The 22,567-nt window shown below is 39.0% G+C and overlaps 1 protein-coding gene and 1 long non-coding RNA gene across 3 annotated transcripts in view; one reads left to right on the top strand and one right to left on the bottom strand.

Moving 5' to 3' along the window:
- Positions 1–572: 572 nt before the first annotated feature.
- On the top strand, positions 573–22,479 carry LOC140654433 (uncharacterized). Its single transcript, XR_012043418.1, has 3 exons — positions 573–605; positions 1,962–2,046; positions 22,459–22,479. It is a non-coding gene; the product is annotated as an uncharacterized lncRNA (long non-coding RNA).
- PLPPR4 (phospholipid phosphatase related 4) overlaps positions 18,136–22,567 on the bottom strand; it is a 30,967-nt gene continuing 26,535 nt past the window's right edge. Inside the window, exons 6-7 of one of the 2 annotated variants that reach the window (XM_072867695.1) lie at positions 21,500–21,673; positions 18,136–19,473 (exon numbers count right to left, since the gene is read on the bottom strand). In XM_072867695.1, the coding sequence (XP_072723796.1) occupies positions 18,136–19,473; positions 21,500–21,673 (1,512 nt within the window). The remainder of the gene's footprint in view (positions 19,474–21,499; positions 21,674–22,567) is intronic. The other variant, XM_072867696.1, reaches the window with a different exon arrangement.

Below are 22,567 nucleotides of genomic sequence, written 5' to 3'. Positions count from 1 at the left end.
ATCATGTTTTTAAAAGAGCAGACTCCTACCCTCCTACTTGACCAATGTAAGGTGACTTGGGCAAGAGGAATAAACATTTTGTACTTCTGGATTTTAATGTTATAAGTTTTTTCTTGTGTATTTGCTTTAGTAATTGCTAAATTCCATCTGATAGAAATGACAGCTAGTTTTGTTTTCCAGCTGACAATTTCTTCATTGTGTCTAATTTAAAAACCCGAGTACTTTATGCATGAAAGAGAATTAAGATTCCTTTCTTTATAATGTAGTGACATCTTTAAAAGCTTCAAGAAAGTTGAAAATAGAAATAGTGCAGCTGACTTCAATAAGCATAACCCAAGAGAAGTAGAATAAAAACATAATAGCATAATAATTATTACTGCTTAGTAGATATCTATGCTACAGTAACCCCTAGAAGTCTTGATAAGGCAAAATAAGACAGACTCTGCTCATACTTGCTCAGAATTTAAGGACTTAACTGCAAAGGGATCTTTATGACAAAGTTTCTGTGCCATTGCAGGGTTCCTGTCTATGCACAGAGTTCCTCTGGTGGAAATCCAGCTGCAGGGTCAGAGTTTCATGGCTCACAAGCAAACCCAAGTGCAAATGTAAGCCTTGACACAGACAAATCAAATGCAGGTAACCCTGGAGAGTTCAGCAATGCTAATGAGCAATGCCAAAATACTGGCCCTGTGATGCATCTATATGTTATAGTTACATGAATGGGAAATTAGTCTCTATTCCTCTGATGCCTCAGATGCTGCTGCTTCTTGTCATACTATACCTCGGTGCTCATTCTCTCATATTTATTGTGTCTCACTGCGTAATGTTGAATGTATTTCATTTAATTTTTCTATACCATAAATGCCAAAACTAGACATTTATGTCATGGGTGTTTGCTTTTGCAGCCAACCTAGACTTGAAGACCTACAGCTTTCCCTCAAACCTGTGTTCCTACAGGGTTTTTTCTCATTTGTTTGGTTTTTTGTTGTTTTTTTTTTCTCCTCCGTCCCAATCTAGGGCTTTAAGCTGGAAGATTTCTTGCAAGTGTCACAGGAGGATTGGGTAGTGAAAAGAAGGGGATGAGGCTAAGTCCAGAAGTTTCTGCCCAGTTCACTTTTTTTTTACCGCCTTATATTTTAATGATTGTTTTAGGTGAAAGGAGCTATTAATTTTAGAATTTTCATCAAAAAGGAAAATTTCTTTGCAGAAAAGGTTGCACTGAGTTTGCTACTTTAAACTTTTGTCATGTGCCAATATCTTTCTGCACTGCCAGTTAAAGCTGCTGTTCTCTGTATAGCAGGTTATAGCAACTTCTCCAGCAGAATTCAGAACTCTGAATTAGATAAACTCCCTAAAGCTTTTCAGTGTTACCTGATGATCTGCTGTGGTTAGTTCTGCATCTCCTTTTTTTTTTTTTATTGGGAGAGTGAAAACCACCATTAAGTTGATGAGTAATGGCTTGAAAAAGCATGGCACTAAGTTCCTAAATGGTGAGGAAATAAGAGAGTGTGGGGTTCAGTGGCAGGAAGCCACTGTGTGGCCAGTCGTACAGGATTTTTTTTTAACTTTTATACCAAGTACAGCCTACGTTATACCTGTGTGAGAGGTAAGCCTCTGAACTGCAGAAGAGAAACTAAATGATCAGAGGTCTAAGACCCTGTAAACATAGCAAGCCTCATAGCTCACTCTTCCCGTTTATTATGTATATATTATGTACATAGTGATATAATGATCCTTTTTTAGCTCACCACTGTACTGCAAGGATCAAATAATTATGCTACACCAGTGCTTTGAAGATGCAATGTGCTATAGACATTGCTATGTGGAATTTGCCTGCTTTCATATGTGGCAGTGTGCTCCTATCAGGCTGTGTGCCCTCTGTGAGTTCAGACAGGCTTGATTTGTGTGAAGCTGTCAGTGTCAAAGACAGTACAGATTTTCTTTGGTGTTTTTGTTTCTAGGGTTTATCTACAACAAGTCTAGGGATGCAGAGGACTTTTACACTGTGATCCTCAAGGGCAGACAGGTATTCAGGTAGTTACTTTGGTAAGTATTAAGCTTTCACTCTTTTGAAGGCGGATGTAGACATTAAGATTTCTTCAGTTGGGGACCAACAGTGCAAATAGGGGAGCCTTTCTGCCATCACTGAGTAGGAATGGATATTGTGGCAGAGATGTCTGATACCAATACCACAGTGAAGTCGTGGGTGAAGTGAGGAAATAAGCTTGAGATTTCTGCTAAAATTAGCAAACGTGGGATGTAGATGTCAAGTCGTTGTACTTCTCTGTAAATAATTTAAATCCTGAAGTAATGTCTTCTGTCTGAAAACAGTTAATCGGCTATTTTATAGCAGCAGACTAACCTATTCAGAAATAGAGAAGTTTGGGTTTTTTTACTTTGTGGTAGGTGACTCTATACTCCTTATGAATGTCTGTATCTGTATGCTGAAATTAGAGTATCTAGACTGTTAATGAAATGTATCCTAAATAATTTTCCACCTTTTGACTTTCTCAGAAGGAGTTTAGAAACATAAGATGGAAGAGTTGCTAATATAAGTGAAAGAACAGATGAAATTTTAGTTATGTAAAACTGACTCAAGTTGTTAGCTCTTACGCTAAGGGGGAAATCAGCGCAGTGCAGGCCAGGCTTGGGGACCTCTTGTAGCCAGTTGGCGCTAAGCAGATATTGAGTCCTGTTCACCTCCCTGTATGAGGACATTCAGACAGTTGAAAAAAGCTATGCCAGGAGCTGTGTTTTGGTTTTGGTTTATAACCAGAGATACTAACAGAGTAAAGCTTTTGCTGTTGCAGGGTTGTAATTGCAATAATTGCAATGACCTTATACGGAAGTCCAGGCCTGACTCCTAAATGGGAGATTGGCTTTGGAATGGGGAATTTGGAACACAGAGATAAACCAGCCTTTGAGCTGCTTATGAAGAAACGGGTCGGAAATCTATTTCAGCTTCGTAGATGTCAACATTCTCCCTCACTTTAAATTAAACCTTACTGCAAATCTACATGAAATAAGTCCGGTTTTGAGTTTGAAACTGTATTTAAGAAATAATTGTGTACCTGCCTCTCTCTTCACTGAAGAGAGAGGTGATTTAACTCCTCTACAAGTCCTCAGGCAGACTACTTTGGCAAAATCATGCTTGTCACTTTAACAGTAATACACTTATGGCTGAAGTATTCCTCTGCCTTTGCCTGTACAAAGCCCTCTACACGTCAGTGTGATTGTATCAATGTAAACAAGAGCAGAATCTACCTCATTCTTGATTTAATAGGAAATGCTGAATTGCTTAACAGGATTTTTTTCCTGTCTCTCCTTCCCCACTACCCTGCTAGTAAATTAAGAAATTTACATGAAAGAATGTAGAGAGTAGCCTCATCAGCTGTAGTGAAAAAAGGTACTCTCAGATTTTCTATATTGCTGGAAGAAAGAATTGTTAAACCAGACTTGGTAAGAAACTCTTAGCACTGGAAAACAAAATGACACTACAAAAACTAGTACTGAAGAAAAAGACAGAACTAACCAGTTATAGGCAGTAATATAGCATCCAAGAGCAGGTCTCTGTCAGGAGTGAAATTACAGAATCTTGATCACGTTAGTGTGGGCATAATTATATAAGAATTCCCATGGATTGCAATAATGTTACTTGCATGTACAAATATTTGGTCTGTTGAGCTGCTAGTGGAGTGGTTCCTGTATGAAGATTGCATCTGGGCTTTTGTCTTTGTCATAAGACAATGATGGGGATTTTAACAAAAGACACTTCTTTTGCATGAGATCTGTATGTTTGGCCTAGTGCTGTAACAATACAGTTTTGGTGGTCCTGAGAGCATCAGCATTCAGCTGTGCCTTTCTGTTACTGATGGAACAAAGTGAGGTGGATTTTATTCAATGGGATTTTCCCCATTTTTCATGTTCTCCCTCTCCAAAAAAGCAGAGTTATGGCCTATGGCCCCAGGACCAGGAAGTATTATTCAAGTAATTAATAACAGCAACTGTCAATGGCACAAAAATAAAGTTGGTAAATAATGTTCTCAAGGACAATACCTGTTAGTTCTGAGAGCAAATTGAGCCAGTTTGCCTTTTTATCCTTGTTGCTTTCTTTATACTTATGTGGAAACCCAGACCATTTTACAACCAAATTTCCTTTGCAGTGTCTGCCTCATCCTGAGCGCTGGAACTTGAACTTCACTCTCATTCCTCCTTCCCATGAAGTAACTTCCTTTTCTGCGTTCTTGCTGAGCCAGTTATCCAGCCAGTTGGCCCCTTTTCTCCATCAGCCAGCTATGTATTCTCCTTTGTCATTCTCGGATGCCACGTCACCTATGCCTGCCACCTGTCATCACGTTTCTTCCACAAGGCAAAGTCCAGGCTAAGATGTGCCTTGCAGGTTTCCCGTGCAGTCAGCTGTATTGTCTCCTTCTCTGCTCTTTTCTAGTATTTCCTCGATTGAGGTCTATTGCCTGTTTCTTGTCTGTGGCCTTAAAGGACAAGGGAGCAAAAATGGGCCAGAGTCCTCTTAAAAATGCCCATGCAAAAGCTCCTGTTGATGAATTCACAGTAGCCAGCACAGTGAATCTTAGGAACCTGTATTCTATTGACAGGTTATGTATTATTTCAGCTCAAACTGATTTCTTCACAAACATGGAACAGAAGCCACTAAGATGTGAAAGAAGGAAATTCTGGAACACAGATTTATTTTCTTCAGTGTAGTTTGATCCTGTTCCCATTTATTTCAGTGGCTTTAGATCAGGCCCTATTGCTAATTTCTGTTCCATTCAGTTTCCCTGGTAACGTTTTATTTTTAGCATCATTATTCTTCAGAGATCTGGCATGGAGGGTTCATTTTGAATATGAACTATATTCAAAATTATAATTTTATTTTAAATGTTTCATTTCATGGGAAAAAATGGAAGAAAAAAAACCCCTAAGCTGTTCCACAAAATATCTATAAATATCTGAAAAATGTGGCCATATCACATGGTTAAAACCTTTATTACTTTTTTTTTTTGCCATGGCTTCAGTGGAACATTTTTGGAAGACAGGTTGTTATGCATTCATGTATTTTTAAATCTCTTAAAAATCATTATCCTTTTGTAAGCTAGAGGTGTGTTATTCTGATTTTTCAGATCTGCTATCATAGCAGGCCCCAAACTGTCAGCAACACAGCGATTCTAAAAATAATTGGACTGGCGGAAAAAGAGAAATATTTCTCTTATTCATCTTCTGCACTAGTCACCTTCTCTCCCTGCAAACTGGCAGGACAGAAGTAAAGAAGCTGTGGAGATTGTACGTGTTTCCATTTCTAGGTTCCTTTTAATGACATATACTTGTATAGTCATCCAAGTGCCTTGCCTAAAAATTTCTTCAGTCTCTATAAGGAACAAGACTAGCTGAAATTCTTAGTTTGGAGACTCCAGCAATCATTACATAATGGCATTATAGTTGGAGGTTGCAGAATTTTTTTTGCTTTTTTCTCCGATATTACCTGCTTGCCCATTTGAAATCGACACAATGACCCTGACTAAAAGAACAAGTGTAGCAGTTGCTAAGAAATTTTTGTTTTCATATATTGATTTAATGAATTAATTATGATTCATTTTAACTCTATCTCTCAACTGAGAGAGTGGCTAGCCTCCCTGACAAAAAGCAATGCTTGAGAACTTAGGCTGAATTTAGTGGGAATGAAAATAACTCTACTAAATATTAATAGGGTGAAAAAGTAAAAAACCCCATGCAAACAAACAAAAAACCCACAGTCCTATGTCAATATGATGCTTAGTGTTCAGTGATGCTACCTCACTGACAAAGAGAAAAATGTAAATTAACATTTTAAAGCTTTCACTGTTTTTCAAGGTAGTTTGAATTTAGAGTGCTATTTGCCCATTAACAGTTCAAGGACTTTCTGATTATGTCTTTCACTCAAGTTGCACAGGAAAGATGATCTGTCAGAATTTATCAGCAGATGAATAATTATTTATCCTCTTATGTAGGCTCCTATTTATAGTATTTGTCAAGCAAGTTTTCTCCTAGGGAGAGATTATAATATGAGCACTACATGGTGTGATGAAAGCCTTCCCATACCTCAGGCTTTGTAATTTCCTTTTATCTGAAATAATTGCCATAATATGACATAAGGTCTAAAAAGCTCTTAGGGTTTTAACTGAAAGTCCTGTGCTATTCAGAAGATGCCTTGGTTACAAGCAGATGCTTCTATTTTCCGGCAATCCTGAAATCAAGGCTCTTCTATAAACGAAAAAGAACCCCTCATTTTCTCTGTTGCTAGGGAAATGGTAAGAGAGACATAATCCTTCCTTTTCCTTGAAGAAATGACCAATTCATGTCATAAAATGTGTCATTCTCAGTATTTTTTAGCTCCGTACCCTCATCTGTCCAAACAATCTTGACTAAGTCTGAGATAAGATAGTCTGACAAGACTTAGATGCTAATTGGGCCAGTAAGATGTCATCACTATCTCTCGAGAAGTTAAGTAAAATGATGAGAAAGTGGCTAGTTATGGCCATTGGCCCACCCCAGCTGCCATACCCAAGAGTAGTGCTAATGGGAGTTGATGGGTTGCTTTCTGCCAAATCTACTTTTTCCCTTCACAGAGACACATTTTTTTTGCCTCTTACAGAGAGCAGGAATGAAAGGCTTTCTAAAAGAAGGAATTACTGGAGCTTACATAGTATAAAGGCTCATACAAATTGCCTGTCAGTCAATTGGATTTGACGGGCAGGAAAGACAGATTGGTGAGGGAGAGGGTTAGGACATTTGCTAAGTTCCAGCTAGAACATTTCTCATGTCAAGGTTCTGAATTTTAACACTAAGGGGAGAGCTGAAATGCTGCTGCTTTCATTTGTTAGTGTGGCTTAATAATTAGCCCCTGCTTGCATTGATGGTTTTGTTAATGTTGATTATTTGATCTGCTTTGGAAGACACTCTCCTGTTTTGAAAGCTACATGTGATGATACCGCACTTATTTGCACATCCCTTCCGTAGAATCTTTTTGTCCTTTCTTAGTAGGGAGAGAAGGAATGGAGAGCATTAAAAATAGGTACCTTGAAGCAGTATCAGCCTGCCAGAAGAGTGTGTGTCAGCTTTTGTTTCTGTAGACAAAGGGGCATAATGCTGCCAGTGATTCATACTGCCAATACAGTAGGGCCCAATACTGCCTCAATGGGCTGTGGTATAGCAGTTTGTGTTGGGTTACGCAGTACCTTCCCTGCTGTCCTGACTGCTAGACATAAATGCTTGGCAGAGATTAGCCTCTAGGGTCACTTTTTGACATATATATTATGGCCATCTATATAGGTTACAATCACCATCTTTCTCACTGTGTAATGACAAACACCAGGAGAGATTGTGCTTCCCAGAACATGTGCAATCTAAGGAAAAAGAAAAGTAATGATAAGGTGAAAGGAAGAAATAGGTAAACACAACCTACTGTATGGAGTTGTAGTTTTTGTGAGAAAAGAAGGGAGGGTACTAGGACATGGCATCAGTGCTCTGGTGAGGAGTGCTAGATAGTATAAAATTTAAAAAATACCTGGATTTCCACTTTTCTAAAAGCATTAAAGGAAAATGGAAGAAACTGGAGACAGCAAAGGTTTCCAGACCTCGTTGTCTTCCCCTGTTGTCCTTGTCCTGTTGCTTGTCAGCAATTTCCATGCTGGTTAGTTACTGACCCCTGCTACTACTAGCCCAGGTTTGTCATTTCCCAGGTTCTTATTGCTAGCAATTTTCAAAGACCAAACACTCACACAGACAACTTATGCTGGAAAAAGGAGAGCCGGGGCTGCACTGAGCCTGTGTTAAGCCACATGTTCTACATAGTCATACTAAGGATAGTCCATCTGGTTTCTTACTGGCAGTTATCAAATAATTCTGATCATTTCAAGGGAATGTTTCTTTTTATTTTTTTCATCTTTTAGAAATTAATTTAATCCACCCATCAATCATATATGTGTCCATGTGTGTGCCATATTTTGACTTTATGTCATGTCAGGATTGCTTACTTGGGCAGAGCTGTAAGTGGTAGCAGCAGCTAGAAGATTCCCTGTCAGATTTCAGCATATGAGGTTATTTAATCTTGGGTTGAATTGACAGTATACATTTTCCCCAGATTTATCTGGTTCCAGTCAATTCAGTGGAATTCAGATCCTGAAAACAGAGTGATTATGTTAGCTAACATACAGAGTTGCAGAGATTTTTAACATCCAGTATGATAGTTAAAGGATCTTGTTCATTATAACTGGGTCTTCACTGCCCCAAGAGCCACTACATCCTTTTTTTCTTTTAAGGTGATGTAGATGACAGTTTGAAAAGAAACAGCATACAGTATACACACCTTCTGTCCTTTTGTCTCATCTTCTTAATTAGCACTCATTACTCTGTTATATACCATGCACTCTCAAGGGGTAAAAACAAGGCCACCCAAATGGAAGAGTTTTCTTTCTTAAGACTCCTTTCAGGCAGTTAGGAGCAGAAGAGTCATAGACTTGAACTTTGTCTTCAGTGGAGAGACAATATAGTCACCAGCAATGTGGCATAATATGTTCCCAGAGACCAACACCACTAAGCCAAAAGGCAGTCCTTTTCTCAGCAAGGTGAAGAGTCACCAGAATCAACTGGATGCTCAGCAAAACATCTGAAAATGTGTATTGATTCCATATTTGGAAAGTATATGTCTTCTTAAAAAGACATAGACTGAAAGTACTTTCAACACTTTTATGCTTAACGTGATAGATCTGTGATATTCATATCCAGAGGCTTCTGCTTGTATAGGTTTTTCTATGGTATTGGTACCAGAGATGTGTAAACATTGCAAATATCTGAACTTCTGGATTAATAGCTTCTTAATTCAATTTAATTTCCTGTTCTGGAAAGATGAAAGATCTTTTCATTAATGCAGGAAACAGTTACTGCAGCTTACATAAGGTCAATTCATGCTTTTTAATACAAAGCAGCATTATTGTGTAAGCTGCTGCCACTGAGTACCATTATGCAGTGAAATCCATGTAGGAGTGCATTTAAATGGATCACCTTATTTTGGTCTCACAGAAGAGAGCAGAACTGAATAATTTTCAAACATATCATTTTTTTCCCATTTAAGTGATATCATCAGAATTCTACGAGGAACTGGCAGCACTCAGTAAAGATTAACACAGTTGCAGGACATTATAACATCTACCAAATGTCATCTTTGTGCCCTGAATATAATGCACATAACAGATAATACATCTCTCCCTGTAAGTTATTGTACTACTAATTTGTTTCATGTAGTCAAATCCTTTTAAGGAAGTGAGAATCAGGTGGTCTCAGAATTCAATGTATCAGCTATACATCAATGCTAAACTCTCTCTGGATAATCTAATGCTGCATGGTGCTATAATTTTAAAGCAGAAATATATTTGCACTTCACTATAAAATCATGAATAATGAGATACTGACTATACAGAAATAACATTTCAGCCTTGAACTGTTGTCATTATCATTTTTTCTAAAATTAAACTTTAAAGTCCAGTTTCTGCAGTGATTTAGACAGTGGCTTATTTTTATTTGTTCAAAGAGTTCATTGATTCCACATAAAGCAGCTGCACTTTAGGTGAAACAGGCTGGTAAGTCTTGTAAAGACTGGTGCAAGACTGGCTATAATAGAAGATGAGATGTGCAGTGTTGTAGTGTATGGTTCTGGCAGGTGGATTCCTTATGTACAAGAAAGTACCATCCATTGGAATAGGAGAGATGGTCTTGCATTAGGAATATGGAATTTGAACTTCATTCCGTTCAAAATAGGTACAAAAACTGCACAAGTAAACCACCCTGTAACTGCTATAGGGGTATTGCCTGGATAAGAAATGAAGGATCAGGCACTGTAGCTTTTTTTCATTTTTCTGAGGATACAAAGCACTCTGGACATCAGATTAAAGCTTCTGAATGATATTTAATCCTTAATTTTTTAGTTTTTCATCTCCTGTTTTCCACTAGTTATTAAGTCCTGTTAGAAAGTATGCCAAGTCTGTGCAGCTATGTTGTATTTTATATAATGATCATCATGTATCTGTTTCAGATTTTAAATTCTTATTGAACAAAACAAGTTAGATGCAGCTCGTGGTACACTGCTGATCCATGGTTTGTCCTTAGCGTAGCAATGATGCAGTATATCTAGCAGCTACATTTGTTTCTATGGCAGCAGATACCTTGCCATATCTCTCCCCAGGTTTTTCTTTATAACAAGCCATTTATACAGTCTAACACTGCTTAGTGGCACACAACTGCTACTGCCCAACTCACTATCCTTGCTAAAAATCCACTCTGTGAGCTTGACCTGGCAATATGCTCGTTCGTGAATTCTGAAGTATTTCAGTTGTGTTAGTTCCATGTCCAGTGTTGAATGAGCTACTCTTTTTCCTTGTTGTAATTTTCCAAATTTTTAATCTTGAGTCTCATAAAGTATTCATATAGCTTTTGTATCACTTCACAGTTAAAATATGCTCTCATCAGTTCCTTTGGTTCCTCCCCTGCCCCCTCCCAATGACAAGAGTTCGGGGGGCTTTATAAACTAGGCACATTTTCAGTCTTAACTATGGAGGAAATTAATTGTTTTACAGTGACCCAGTCTTCAATTATTTGATGAATAATTGAAGAGGGATTAAGAAAGCACTGATTGTACTAATTATCTGCCTACTCCACTTGATAAACATCATGTACAAATTTACAAATTATGATTTTGTACTTTGTTAAGTGCTGCTTAATCTTCCATTTTGGAAAGCACCTTAAACTTTCTCCTGGCTCATCGTTAGAACTTTCTCCTGACTCATTTTCTTTTCTTGGGTAAGTTATAAGATTTTTTTTTTGCTAACTTGTAACTGAATTCTTCTAGTTGCATCATAAAAAAGGTTAGTGAAAGGAGGACTTTTTCATAAATCTCATTAAAAATGAAAGCATTTTGAGAAACCTCTTCCAATGGTCTGCCTTGGTTTAGCAGATTAGACAAGTCTGCAATCTGTTAGGCATACAGAGCTCACAGCATTTTTGTTTTGTATTACCAAGCAGAATGTGATATATAAAGTCTTAGCTGTTCTGATCATTTAAACCACATGCTTCTCTTCCATTTTTCTGCTCATTATTAAAAGGTGGAAACCTCGTTGTCACTGGTAGTAACCAAGGCATTAATTTGGCATCAAACCCATGGTAGCTCTCAGGAAACTAAAACCTAGAAGTGGCCAAAGCCTACAACTATTCCCCTGCCAGGCTGGCGCACTCTCAGTGTTGGGAGATATAGGTTGCTGGAACCAATTCTGTGAAAACTCTCCTCTCCGATAAGAGTGAAGATAATTGTCTCAGGCTATACAGAAAGATAAGAAGTACCAGAGGAGACTGCAACTGGTACGGTGAAAAAGGTTTTAGCTAATATTTCTTTTGGGCCTGGGAACAGATTTTCAGCCCCTCATGATGCTCTGCTAAAAAAAGCGTACACCTGGCACTCTGCTAAGTGTATCCACACCTCTTCTGGTCAAAAGCAAACAAGCTCCAGGGTGACTGGCCCTCAGGGTGAATTATGTAGCTCAGGCAGTGAACATCACATAAATACGTATATGAAAGAACATCAAAAGAATGCATATTGAAGACCTTGATAAACATAGGCTGTACTAATTGAAAAAACATTATAGCTAGTTTTAGGGAAAATTCAAATACGACTTATTTGCAAAGCATTTATTATATTGTCATATACTTTACAGGTAAAAATAGCAAAGCTATTGCTCCCAATTGTGTGATGTTATTCTCTCAGCAGAGCTAGTTTTCTGGCCCCAGTACAGTCTAGGAACAGGCATTGTAATCAACAAGCTCAGTTTGAAGCAGGAACAGAAATAGGAAAAGAATCAAATTCTGTTGATCACATTGCACCCAGATATGCTCCAGTCTCCTCTGAATGATTTGGTGAGAGAGCAGAGCTTTCCCTTATGCATCATTTAGTAGCTGCAGAGACTTAACAGATCCACAAATCCCCATGACTCTCATTTCTCTCTGAGCATCACTGGAAAAGTAATACAGTTCGAAAAAGCTGAATGACAGTTGGCCTTTGAAGGTAGGGAGATTTTTCAGTGGGGGGAGAAAAAAAAGAAAAAAAGTTGTTTGTTTTTTTTTTTCTTACTCAAACATAAGAGGTGCTTTCTATGTCTGAGCAGACTTGCTTGAGTTCTGGATGACTTCTCATCTTAGCTCTTTTTTTTTAGCAGGGCTATGCTGGCAAAGCCATGGAATGTGCAAGTTTCCTATTATCCTTTATGGCAAACCACTGGAGGAACAGATTTCTTCTATGGGAGGTATAACCAAATGATGTCTTTATGCATATTTGGAATACCTTGAAGAGATTACTGCTGGCAAAGCAGAAAAATTTTAGAGACAGTATTTGCAGCCTTGCCACAATTTGTTCCTTGGTTTAAATTATCTGTTTACCTTTCTCTTTCTAAAGCCTGTCTTGAACACGTTAACTCTGTGTTATGTGTGTGTGTGTATGCACATGTATGCAGCTGGAGTTCCCTTACTTTCATTTTGAATGTGCAGTATGTAGACACTTGTTAGTTTTGTCCAATGCTTGATACAATCTGTGATATAAGGTTTGTGAAGACATTTTATTTATGATTTTATGAACCAGGGTTGTAATGCCTTTAAAACATTCCTGCTAAATTAGCTGTGCACTGATCTATCATATAAAAGGTCTTCATAAATCTATACCAAACAGATTACGGTACAATCTTGTCTTATGTGGCTTCTAATACCAAGAACTCTGAAACTCTTTTAAAATCCAGCACAAAATAGATTTAAGTTTCAGTTTAATCACTCATACCTTTGAAAACTCCTTTGCATGAGTAGATACAGTCATCAATCTGGATCTTACTTTAGTGACAGTGTTGCTGTAGCCAGAATGGTCTAAGAGAATAAGACAAGGTTTGTCAGTAGAGGTAATTTCTCATTTTAGAACAACTTTTACAGCATAATCTCTACATCAAAGGTACCCTTCAGAGGGCGACTTCATTTTTAGCCTAACTTTAACCTAACTTTAAACTAGATGTTTAAAATGCACCTTTTAAAATGTTTGGAATAATTGTCTAGGCCCATTTGTAGTCATGAAAGGGGCCGTTCCCAGAGGAGAACTCATCAGATTTGTATTAGATGTCAGCTTTCAGCAGTCATACCCTAGCAGGATCTGTTTTAGTCTCTTGCACTCCTTCCTAGGGTCTCTCTGAGCCGTACCTAGGCCATTGCTGCCTGTAGCTTTCCCAGGCTACCAATACGTGCCCTAGAGGGTGGGACACCATAACCTTAGTCCCCAGCCCTCATGCTTCACACGGCCTCATTCAAGGCAGTCGTCTGCTGTAATGATAACCTGCTGCCACACCAGCATCTGCTGCTGGCCAAGGAGAGGCCTCTCCTGAAACTGGCTACTCATGCAGTGGGGTCAGGACATCCTCCAGGCCCAGCCACAAGCAGAGCTCCTTCAGTCACCACAGAGGGACTGAACTTCACAACTGTACATACGCTTCCCTTTCTCTGAGACACAACATACTGTTTTCCTATTCGCTTTTGCCCGAGGGCCCCCATCTTAAATTGTCATGAAAGTCCTGAGACAGGGATTGCCAAGTGACCCAGATCTGCACCACAGCTTGGGGTGACACCAGTCAACCCCAGCATGCCTTCGCTGGGAGCATGGCACGTGTATGACCTTGTTGTACCACTCAGCAGTGCAGTGCCTGGCTGGAGCCAGCAGTGCCATCAGCTGCCCAGCCCCTCCACCACCCCACCGAGGCAGGTCACCTGCTAGAAGGACACGCAACTACAAAGTGGCAGGCTGCACAAAGGCCCAGGCACACGTGGGAAAGCTTCTTAGAGTCAGTATGCTTTGCTGCCGTGTATGGCAGGGGCCCTGGTAGTCCCTGTGGTCCTTATTGTGCCGTTGGCAATGTCCGTGCGTGCCTCAGCTACAGCAGTGCCTTCCACCCCAGGCACTTAAGGCCCTGCTGTCGCCCTGTTTCAGGGTGTTTCAAGACAGGCTTGGAGACCGTGTTTGCTGTTACATACCCTGTGTGGCTTCTAGATAAGACTGTGTTTTCGACAGCGCACTGCTACGCGTAATATTTTTCGCTGTTGCCAGCAAAGGGTATATGTTACCTGATGACTCCTGCATCCTAACTTCTTCCCCTGGGGAGAGCCCTTCCTCTCAGGTTTGCTCCTGACATCTGCCCTGTTCTCATTCACAAATCCAAGGTGGGCCTCACTGTGTCTGGCAGCTCTACCCAAGGCTAGCAAGGTGGTTTAGAGGCATTAGGAGCTTAGCAATGCAGCTGGTCCTGCAGAATGATCTAGCAGATGTGTCCTCATATAGCCTAAAGTTCCCAATTCACTTGCTTTCTTTTTTTTGTAGAATGTCTTTTGGATAGAGACAAGCTTGTTTGGACACTGTTCCTCATAACTTCTTACAACTACACAAGGTTTTGCAGTTTCCCACTGATGACCATGTTTATGTGTCATGAGATACTGAATATTGAAAAATAATTTGGGGGGGAATGTGACTTTGCTTCACCACAGAGATGACTGAACATCAATGAGGAATTTTATCTTTATTTTCATGATGTTAGCACAATAAACTCACACAGTAGCATTGATCTGTACTTATTTAACAAAATACATTTATAGCAATTTACAAATTCTTTTCCATTTGAAAACATTGCATAACATTTTATTAAACACAATACTTTATATAGAGAATTCTCATTTAAAAACATATTTTATTTTTGAGTATTTTCTTTTCTCAGTAAAGCACAGCCTAACAAAGAAATTCGTGCCTGTTAGCAAGTAAGAAAATCAGAACACTAAGAAGATGTCACCTGTCCATTTATTTGATTAATTTTAAATTAAGGTTATCAGTGGAATGTAAACAAAGAGTAATTTTACAAAAGGCTCCTTATCAAATATACATGCAGAGGTCTGAGTTCCAATGTATATATTATTACATTTCTGCTCTCTAATGTAATATAATTTGATAAGCCATTATTAAAAACAGTAGCCTTTGGCACTTTGAGTAAAAAAGAATATATCAATATTTATGTAAAGAACACAATTTCAATGATTACACAAGAGCTTTAAAACCTTTTGTTAAGAAATAGGAAACCTTAGGAAAAATATCACACTGCACTTGAAATAATGCAGCAAGTTTTAGAGTAATAAAAGCAACACATATGCCAATATATATCTGACTAAAACCAAGGAATAAAGAACAAACACTCCCACTAGGAATCCTGCTGTTTCCAAAACAGCTAAATTGCCAGAGGGAACATTTTCTAATCTTTACTTTATTGCCATTATTCTCCATTTCAATTTTCCATTATTATCAGGTTCATCTACTTATGTTCTTTTCCCCTGCACTTACAAACTAACAAATGATTGCATCTTATTTCCCTGCATTGATAGGCCAACAGTGATTGTGTCTTACCCATTCCTTTAAAGCTAATCCTACCTGCTTTATCATGTACCTAGACTAAACTAAATCCAAAGGGTTTTGTTCATGACAATCCAAGTGTTTGTAATTCCTAGGAACCTTGTACAAAATTTGATATTAAATACCAAGAACTAAAGATTAATCCTTTTAAAAAGAAAAAACAAATCCTGACTTGTAAATACGAGAGTCTGAGAACATATTTCTAAAAAATTACTCTTTTTTTTTTTTTTTTTCCCTGGCATCTGTGATTATTCTTCCCAGCTAATGTGCCTGAAAGTGTGTCTTCAACATACTGTGCCTTTAACATACACAATATGCTGCAACCCTACTGGTTAGCTTCTTACATGTAACCTGCAGAATACTTCCTCCCAATCATCAAATGTATGATGGGGTCATCTTCTATTACTAGCAGGAAAAGTGTGGTCATTTCCTTAAGGACCAACACTTCCACAGCAGTGGGTGATGGGCAGGTGAGGGAAGCATTGCTTGACAGGGTTGGCTGACAGCACTCAGCTAAGCCTGGAGCACCTGTATAACTGGGAAGGTATATAAAGCTTTCCATTGACTCTGAATCCCTTCTTCTATACAGATTAGCAAACACCATCCTCATACTTCTGAAATTACTTAGGACTGGGGTTGGGTTTGGGATTTTGTTTTGGTTTTGAGTGTGTTTGGTGTGTTTTTTGGTGTGGTGTGGTTTTGGTTTTTGTTTTTTGGGTTGGTGGGGTTTTTTTTGTCCTTTTTTGTCTGTGTGTGTGTTGTGCTATTTATCTTCTTGGGATGGGATGATTCTTCCTTCTACCTCCTAGTTGGCTGGGGTAGGGTGGGCTTTTCCTCAGAGTTCTGTGGGGTAGAGTCTGTAGACAGGTTCTGACTATGTAGTATGTATCTGGTTCTCTGATACCCTAAATCAGAAGAGGACTTAGAGCAAAACACTCCTCAAGAAGCCAGAGAAACAGACCTGATCTGCTACTACTTATTCAGTGAGGGGACTGCTAAGCCATTCCCTCCCCCTCCTAGCAGGGGAGCTGGGAGGTGTCTGACAGTAATTCTCTTTCAGGTGGAAATAATCTAGGAGAGAATGAGGTACTGCACTGGGTGGGCACTGCCCCTGGCTTCCTTCATGGTTTGAGTTATTTAAGTCAGAGCCAAATGCAATGAGGCATTTCTTCTAGCATGCCCAGGACATGCTATGCTTGTTCCTTTCAGAGCTTATCCTTTCAAAAATTTTTGGCAATGGAGATTTTTAGCAGGCAAGTTCTTTTGTTATATTTGAAGCTCAGTTTCCTAAAATAATCCATGTTCTCTCAGGTGCAGAGACCCTCCATATTCTTAAGTGGCAGTGGTGGGAAAAAATATAATGCTTAAGAAGGCTCTGGAGGGTGTCTCAAGGGAGGTGAACGGTTAGTGGCACAATGCAACACTCATTCAGTGATTCTGCAATACCAAGGCATTCCATTTTTAAAGCGAAGCATAAATCCCCTAAATGATGGTGATTGGGGTGAAACTTGTGATTGTTCTTGTGGCACACTAATGCTTAGTGAGGTGAGGTGAATGACTGCTTCTAAGTGTGAGCTATGATATTAATTGCTGTCTCCTTGGAAGCTGGTCAGGAAAGTGGCCATTTATTTTTATTTACTCATGGCTCACCTTTCATATTTGCACATCTTGTAGTTATTGGTGTCCCACATTATATGGTTAAAAACTAATAGAAAAATGGAAGGGTTGCTAAAGGACAGAATAAGAGGTTTAAAAAATGTAAAATCTCAATTACTTGTAGTACTTTAAAAGACCCCTTTAAAAAACATAATTTAAAACAATTCTACAAGTTAGCCCACTAAGAAGCAGCCTCTTCATTAGTAGCACCTGTTCTTAAACGAAAGTTGAGCAGTAGCAGCAAAACTATTCAAAATAGATAGTTATTCCATTTTAATGGAATGTCATCCACACATTTTTTGTTGCAGTAGACATCTTAAAGGACTACACAAAACCTTTGCAATCTTTGAATGTGACAGATCCACTATAACAAAGCTGTAAATATTTCCTACGCTAAATGAATGCAGCCAGCATCATCATAGTATTAGCAATATTACTTTTAAAGTAACTGCACATCAATGTCATGTGTTTGTAGAGTCTAATAAGTATGCAATTTTTCAAAACATGTAAAGTTATCATCAGCACCATCCTGTATTAAAGATTTGGTGCAAATTCTGCAAAGGTGAATATATACCACTGACACAGCCTTTGCTGTGAAAAATTCAGTTGCTTTTGGACACAAATATAAATAAAATTAAAAGTTGGCACATTCAGGAAATAGAGTGTCTATGTTCAAGACCACTGTTTTGATTGACATCATCACCCTCAGATAAATGTTTTGAGTCTGAAGAAACAAGTTGCATGAAAATATTTCACATTAGTTAGGTTCTGGCATTGTGCTTTTCCTCCCACCACATGCTTTCCACAGGCTCATGCACATTGCACATCAGCAGTGTTCAACAACAGTTGGGCTGCTGGTCAATAATTTGGCACATCAAAGGTAAATATCAGCTCAAAACAAAGAGAGCAGAACCTGTGTCAAGATGTGTTCACTTTGTGGTGGTTCGGACCAGCTGATATGTCTCCTCTCATTCCTTGTATGCTCGTGTGGGGGATGTGCCTTTATAGAAGATGTTTCTGGTGTTCTCTGGACTGCTCCCTCTCTCAGGGATTAAAATGATGTTACCTTTTCTTCGAAGTGTTGAGTCCCGGCTAGAAGAAATGGACAGAGTCTCTGAGCCAATCTCACTTCCCTCCACTGGCGTGACTCTTATCGTAGTGATTCCATGATGGTGATGGTCAGTGTTATCTATGTTGCTCCTTTTCCTGTCACCTGACCCATAACTGTCTTTTAAGGAGTCACAGCTCTCAGAGTCTCTGTTAAGATCATTTAGCTCATATGTCTGACGAAGGGTGACCTTTTCAGGACCCTTCCATTTCCAAGAACCACTTCCTTCACCTTCTGATGGCATCTGAATTACAGGTCTGTTATTTTCTGGATGGGCCTCAACTCTGACAATGCTACTTGGCTCATGGTCTGTCAAGGTTTTATATCTGATAGCTCCTGTACAGGTGACTGTGCTTCCCTCTGAACTCTTTGGACTGCCCTGAAGCACTCCTTGCTGCTTAGACATGGCTATTACTTGCATGATTCTTGGCTGGCTATTGCTTCTACATGCAACACTCTTCTCAGCAGCTTTCAGCCATTTAGCTCTAGCTGAACTACTTTTGGGCGATGTGTTCACGTTCTCCTGAGTCTCTTCAGGAATATGCACTAGCTGGGATGAGCCAGGACGTGACTGAATAGAGACTCTTGGCCCACCAGAAAGACCTGAGTTGTTACAACCTGGTACGCTGCCAGGTTGAATTTTCAGGTATTGGCTAGTTGGGCCATGATGATCACCATTTACACCCACTCTGGAGGGTTCTGAGCTTGACCTCATTTCGATAGCCCTTGGTGGTGACTGGCCAGATTCAGTTTCTATTACTTGCAGTGACAACTTTCGACTTTCATTCTTGTTCTTCCACTGGGAAAGCAGCTGTTTGGAACGGGCAGAATCCATTGATGCGTGTATTGTTGCATTTCGTCTTGCTGGATCTTCCAAGGATGGTGTGTTGACTCGTGGCAAAGTGTTGCTGAAAGTAACCATATTCTCCTTTCCCATTGGGCTTCGCGGTGTTATTATTTCTACATCGGCATTTGCTCTCTTGATATTGGTCAGAGACCCTGAATCTCTGTGGTTTCTATTCAGGATACTTTCTGTACGGTGAGAGACAATGCCATCACTGCTGCTACCATTTTTACCTGGCAGGATTCTGTTGGCATCTTGACTGAGGTCTGTCAAAGACCTTAGAGGTTCTCTGTGGAAATTTGGGTGAAACACATTCTCGTCACTTGGTAAGAAGTTCCCCACAGCATACAGGCCCTGATATTTGAACAGAAGCATCAACAATCAGTTATGGAAAAAAGAGACATTTTAAGGTTTTTTAATTATATTCTTCTGCCTTTAAATAAATATCGAGTGATAGAATTAGTCCAGCTTAACTGACAGGGTATGCTCACTTTCCTTTCCTCATCAGTATATCCTTATTCCAAATACTGTCCTCAGTCTGGTACATCTAGATAAGTATGAAGCAGTCTCAATAGGATAACTAGGGCACATAGTTCACGGCAATAAATAGTTGAGGAAAACATCTAGCCTCCTTCAGTTTTCTTCATTTTATAAAGCAACAGATACAGCTGAAGAAAGAATGTTTTGTTACGAAAATAACAAAATAAATGTTTGCAGTCTTCTAGGCAAAGCTATTTTACAGCTACACTACTGTCTGCTCTGGTTTACTGAATCTTGTTACAGCTTGAGCTGTTCTCTGCTCTGTGATTCTGCGCTTTCTACTGCATAATAACCGTGTAATACAGTATCTGCATGACAGAACAATTTATCAACTTTAAATCAATTGCTTTCCAAGCTGCGCAGAACTGTAACAAGATTTAGTTATACAACATTTTCTTATTCAGCAGACTCACTGTAAAATGCTGTCATTTTAAAAAGACTCCACTGAGAGAGAATATTCCATGAAAGGGTCAAATGCCTGACTCAATCACTTAGGTTACTTGTTCTTTACACTCCTGTCAGAGTTATTTGTAGTTTCACATTATTTCCTCTCCCCTTCCTCTTATTGGTGTGTAGTTTTCAGGGCAGATTTACTGACTACTGAGTAGCCAGGACAATGTACTCTCTGATGTATGTTGTCACGCAACAGTATATGGAGAAGACCTAACAAAGAGCATACTTGTTTGTGGATTTCAAACATGGGAACAACAGCTCCATTTATGAGAGCCTACAACAGCTTAATCATTTGAAATAATATTCTCAACAGAGTGCTTTTCTGCTCACAGTGCAATCATAGAAACTGACTTCAGTAGCTCGTGAGGTTTCTATTATCCACCCTGTTTGCTGTTTCTTCTGCCACTGTGAAAGCCATTTTTCTCCCGGTCACCTTTGTAGACCGTCTGCATGTACCTTAGATTATCTTATCACAGAAAAAAGGGGGATAGGATACGAACTTATTTTAGTATTATACTAAAATTCATCATTGACTTCTTGGGGGTCAAAAACATCCCACTGGCTGTTAAGACTCTTCTGTTCACCTGCCCAGACTGGAGCAAAAATGTTGTCAGTAGAAGTTCCTGATTGCTCACAGGCACCTGGGTTGACACTGTGCTGAACAGCTAGGGCAGCAACAGTCCTGTTGGAGACATACTGAGAGCAGCAAGCAAAAGCAAATGCTTGATGAGCTTCCTACTGACAGATACAACAGGCCTATCCTACATACTCCCTTACGGGACCCTTCCAAGGTGCTCCATCTGTTTCAGTCCAGTACAGAGGAAAAGCATAGGAATAACCTGTCTTGGGCATCCTATTTCCCCTGCATAATTTCCCCAAGTGCTCCAAAGAATCACAAGGGTGTAATATTGCCTTTGATTTCTTGCAGGTTCAGCAATTTACTCAGCTGAGTTGCTGCATATTAATTCAACCATTTTTTTGAGATGATAAAGCTAATGTTGGCAATATAAATTCAGGCTGGCAACAAATACCGATTAATCCAATTTTTTTTTTGCATTATGCTTGTAAGTGTGGAGTAGAAAAGATTAATATCTTTAAGTATTTAATGAAGCACATAATGTTAGACCTGTTTCTGTATACAATGCCAGATGATTAAATACCACTTTGTGCACTGTTATGGCACTTTAAATTGAAATACATATTTGCTTTTTCCTGTTTATTTTTAAAGTGATTACCCCTAACATCATCATCTTCAACACATTTTGACTATATTTTTAATTATGGCATGTGACCATGATGAAAGGTTTTTGTAAAAAACACCAATACTCTTATTACAGCCTTATCAGTTTTATTTACTAAAACTTAACTACATGAATATTATATTTACCAAATAGAGAGCAATTCCTCCTCCTATGAGAAAGCCACAGTAAACATCAACTGGATGATTCTTATACTGGGTGATACGAGTCAGACCACATATAATTCCACAGATGATAAAAGCAAAGACCAAGAGTGGTTTCAGAAGTTTTGAGGAGTCCGTTAACGTAGAATTGAAGTACATCTTGAAAAAAGAAAGAAATGAAGAAGCAGCTGAAGAAACTTAAATTCACCTAAGAGGACATTAATTTCTCGCATTCAATGTTTCTTTCACATGTAGATCACTATTACACAGTAATATTGCAAATAATCAGTTTAATTTTACTTTACAGCCCTGTCAAAATTTGCTCACTTACTGTAGGAAGATCTGAAATCACAAGGAATGGATTCCCAAAAGCACAGGCAGTGTTGCTTACTGACATCAATTAGGATAAGGATTTTATGCCTAAATACTGTTCACAGTCAGAGCCTAAATGTTCTGTAAATGTGACTAAGGAGCCACCGCTTCTGAAATACAGAAGCCAGATGTCATGCCAGATGAAAGCAATAACCTGTTCTAACAAAAGCTACCACCAGATGCTTTAGAGAGCCATTTCTCAACTGCGGGCCATGATGTCAGGGAGGTCACAAAGATTAAGTGGAGGTGGTTCATCAGTATTATTCCAAATTTTGGCCTTTCCCTGGGCAGAATAAATACTAGCAAGCTCCCAGTACATGCACAATTCCATTATCTAATTTGATTAACTGGTTGTTATTGTTGTTGTTTTCCTCTGATTTTTACAGCATGAGTGATGGAATTACTTTTTTTAAAAAAAACCAAAACTTTAAGTAAGTGGTCACTCATACAAACACTGTAGCCCATACTGAAGAAATGTCATTGGTCAGATGTGGAAAATAGGCTGTGATCACTGCAGCATGTCCTACAATTCCCTGCTAGTTACTGATGGTTTTTATTCACTTGCTTTGCAGTAGCACCTTGGAGGCCTCTGGGAGTGATTGTGCCAGTTCATCCATGCTGCAATTCTATGGAGGTCAAATGAAACTACATCACATAAATGTTTGTTCCTTAATGCCTCAA

This window comes from Ciconia boyciana, chromosome 7 (assembly GCF_034638445.1).
Source record: "Ciconia boyciana chromosome 7, ASM3463844v1, whole genome shotgun sequence".
NCBI lineage: Eukaryota > Metazoa > Chordata > Aves > Ciconiiformes > Ciconiidae > Ciconia > Ciconia boyciana.
This window is presented reverse-complemented; position numbering and strand designations above follow the sequence as displayed.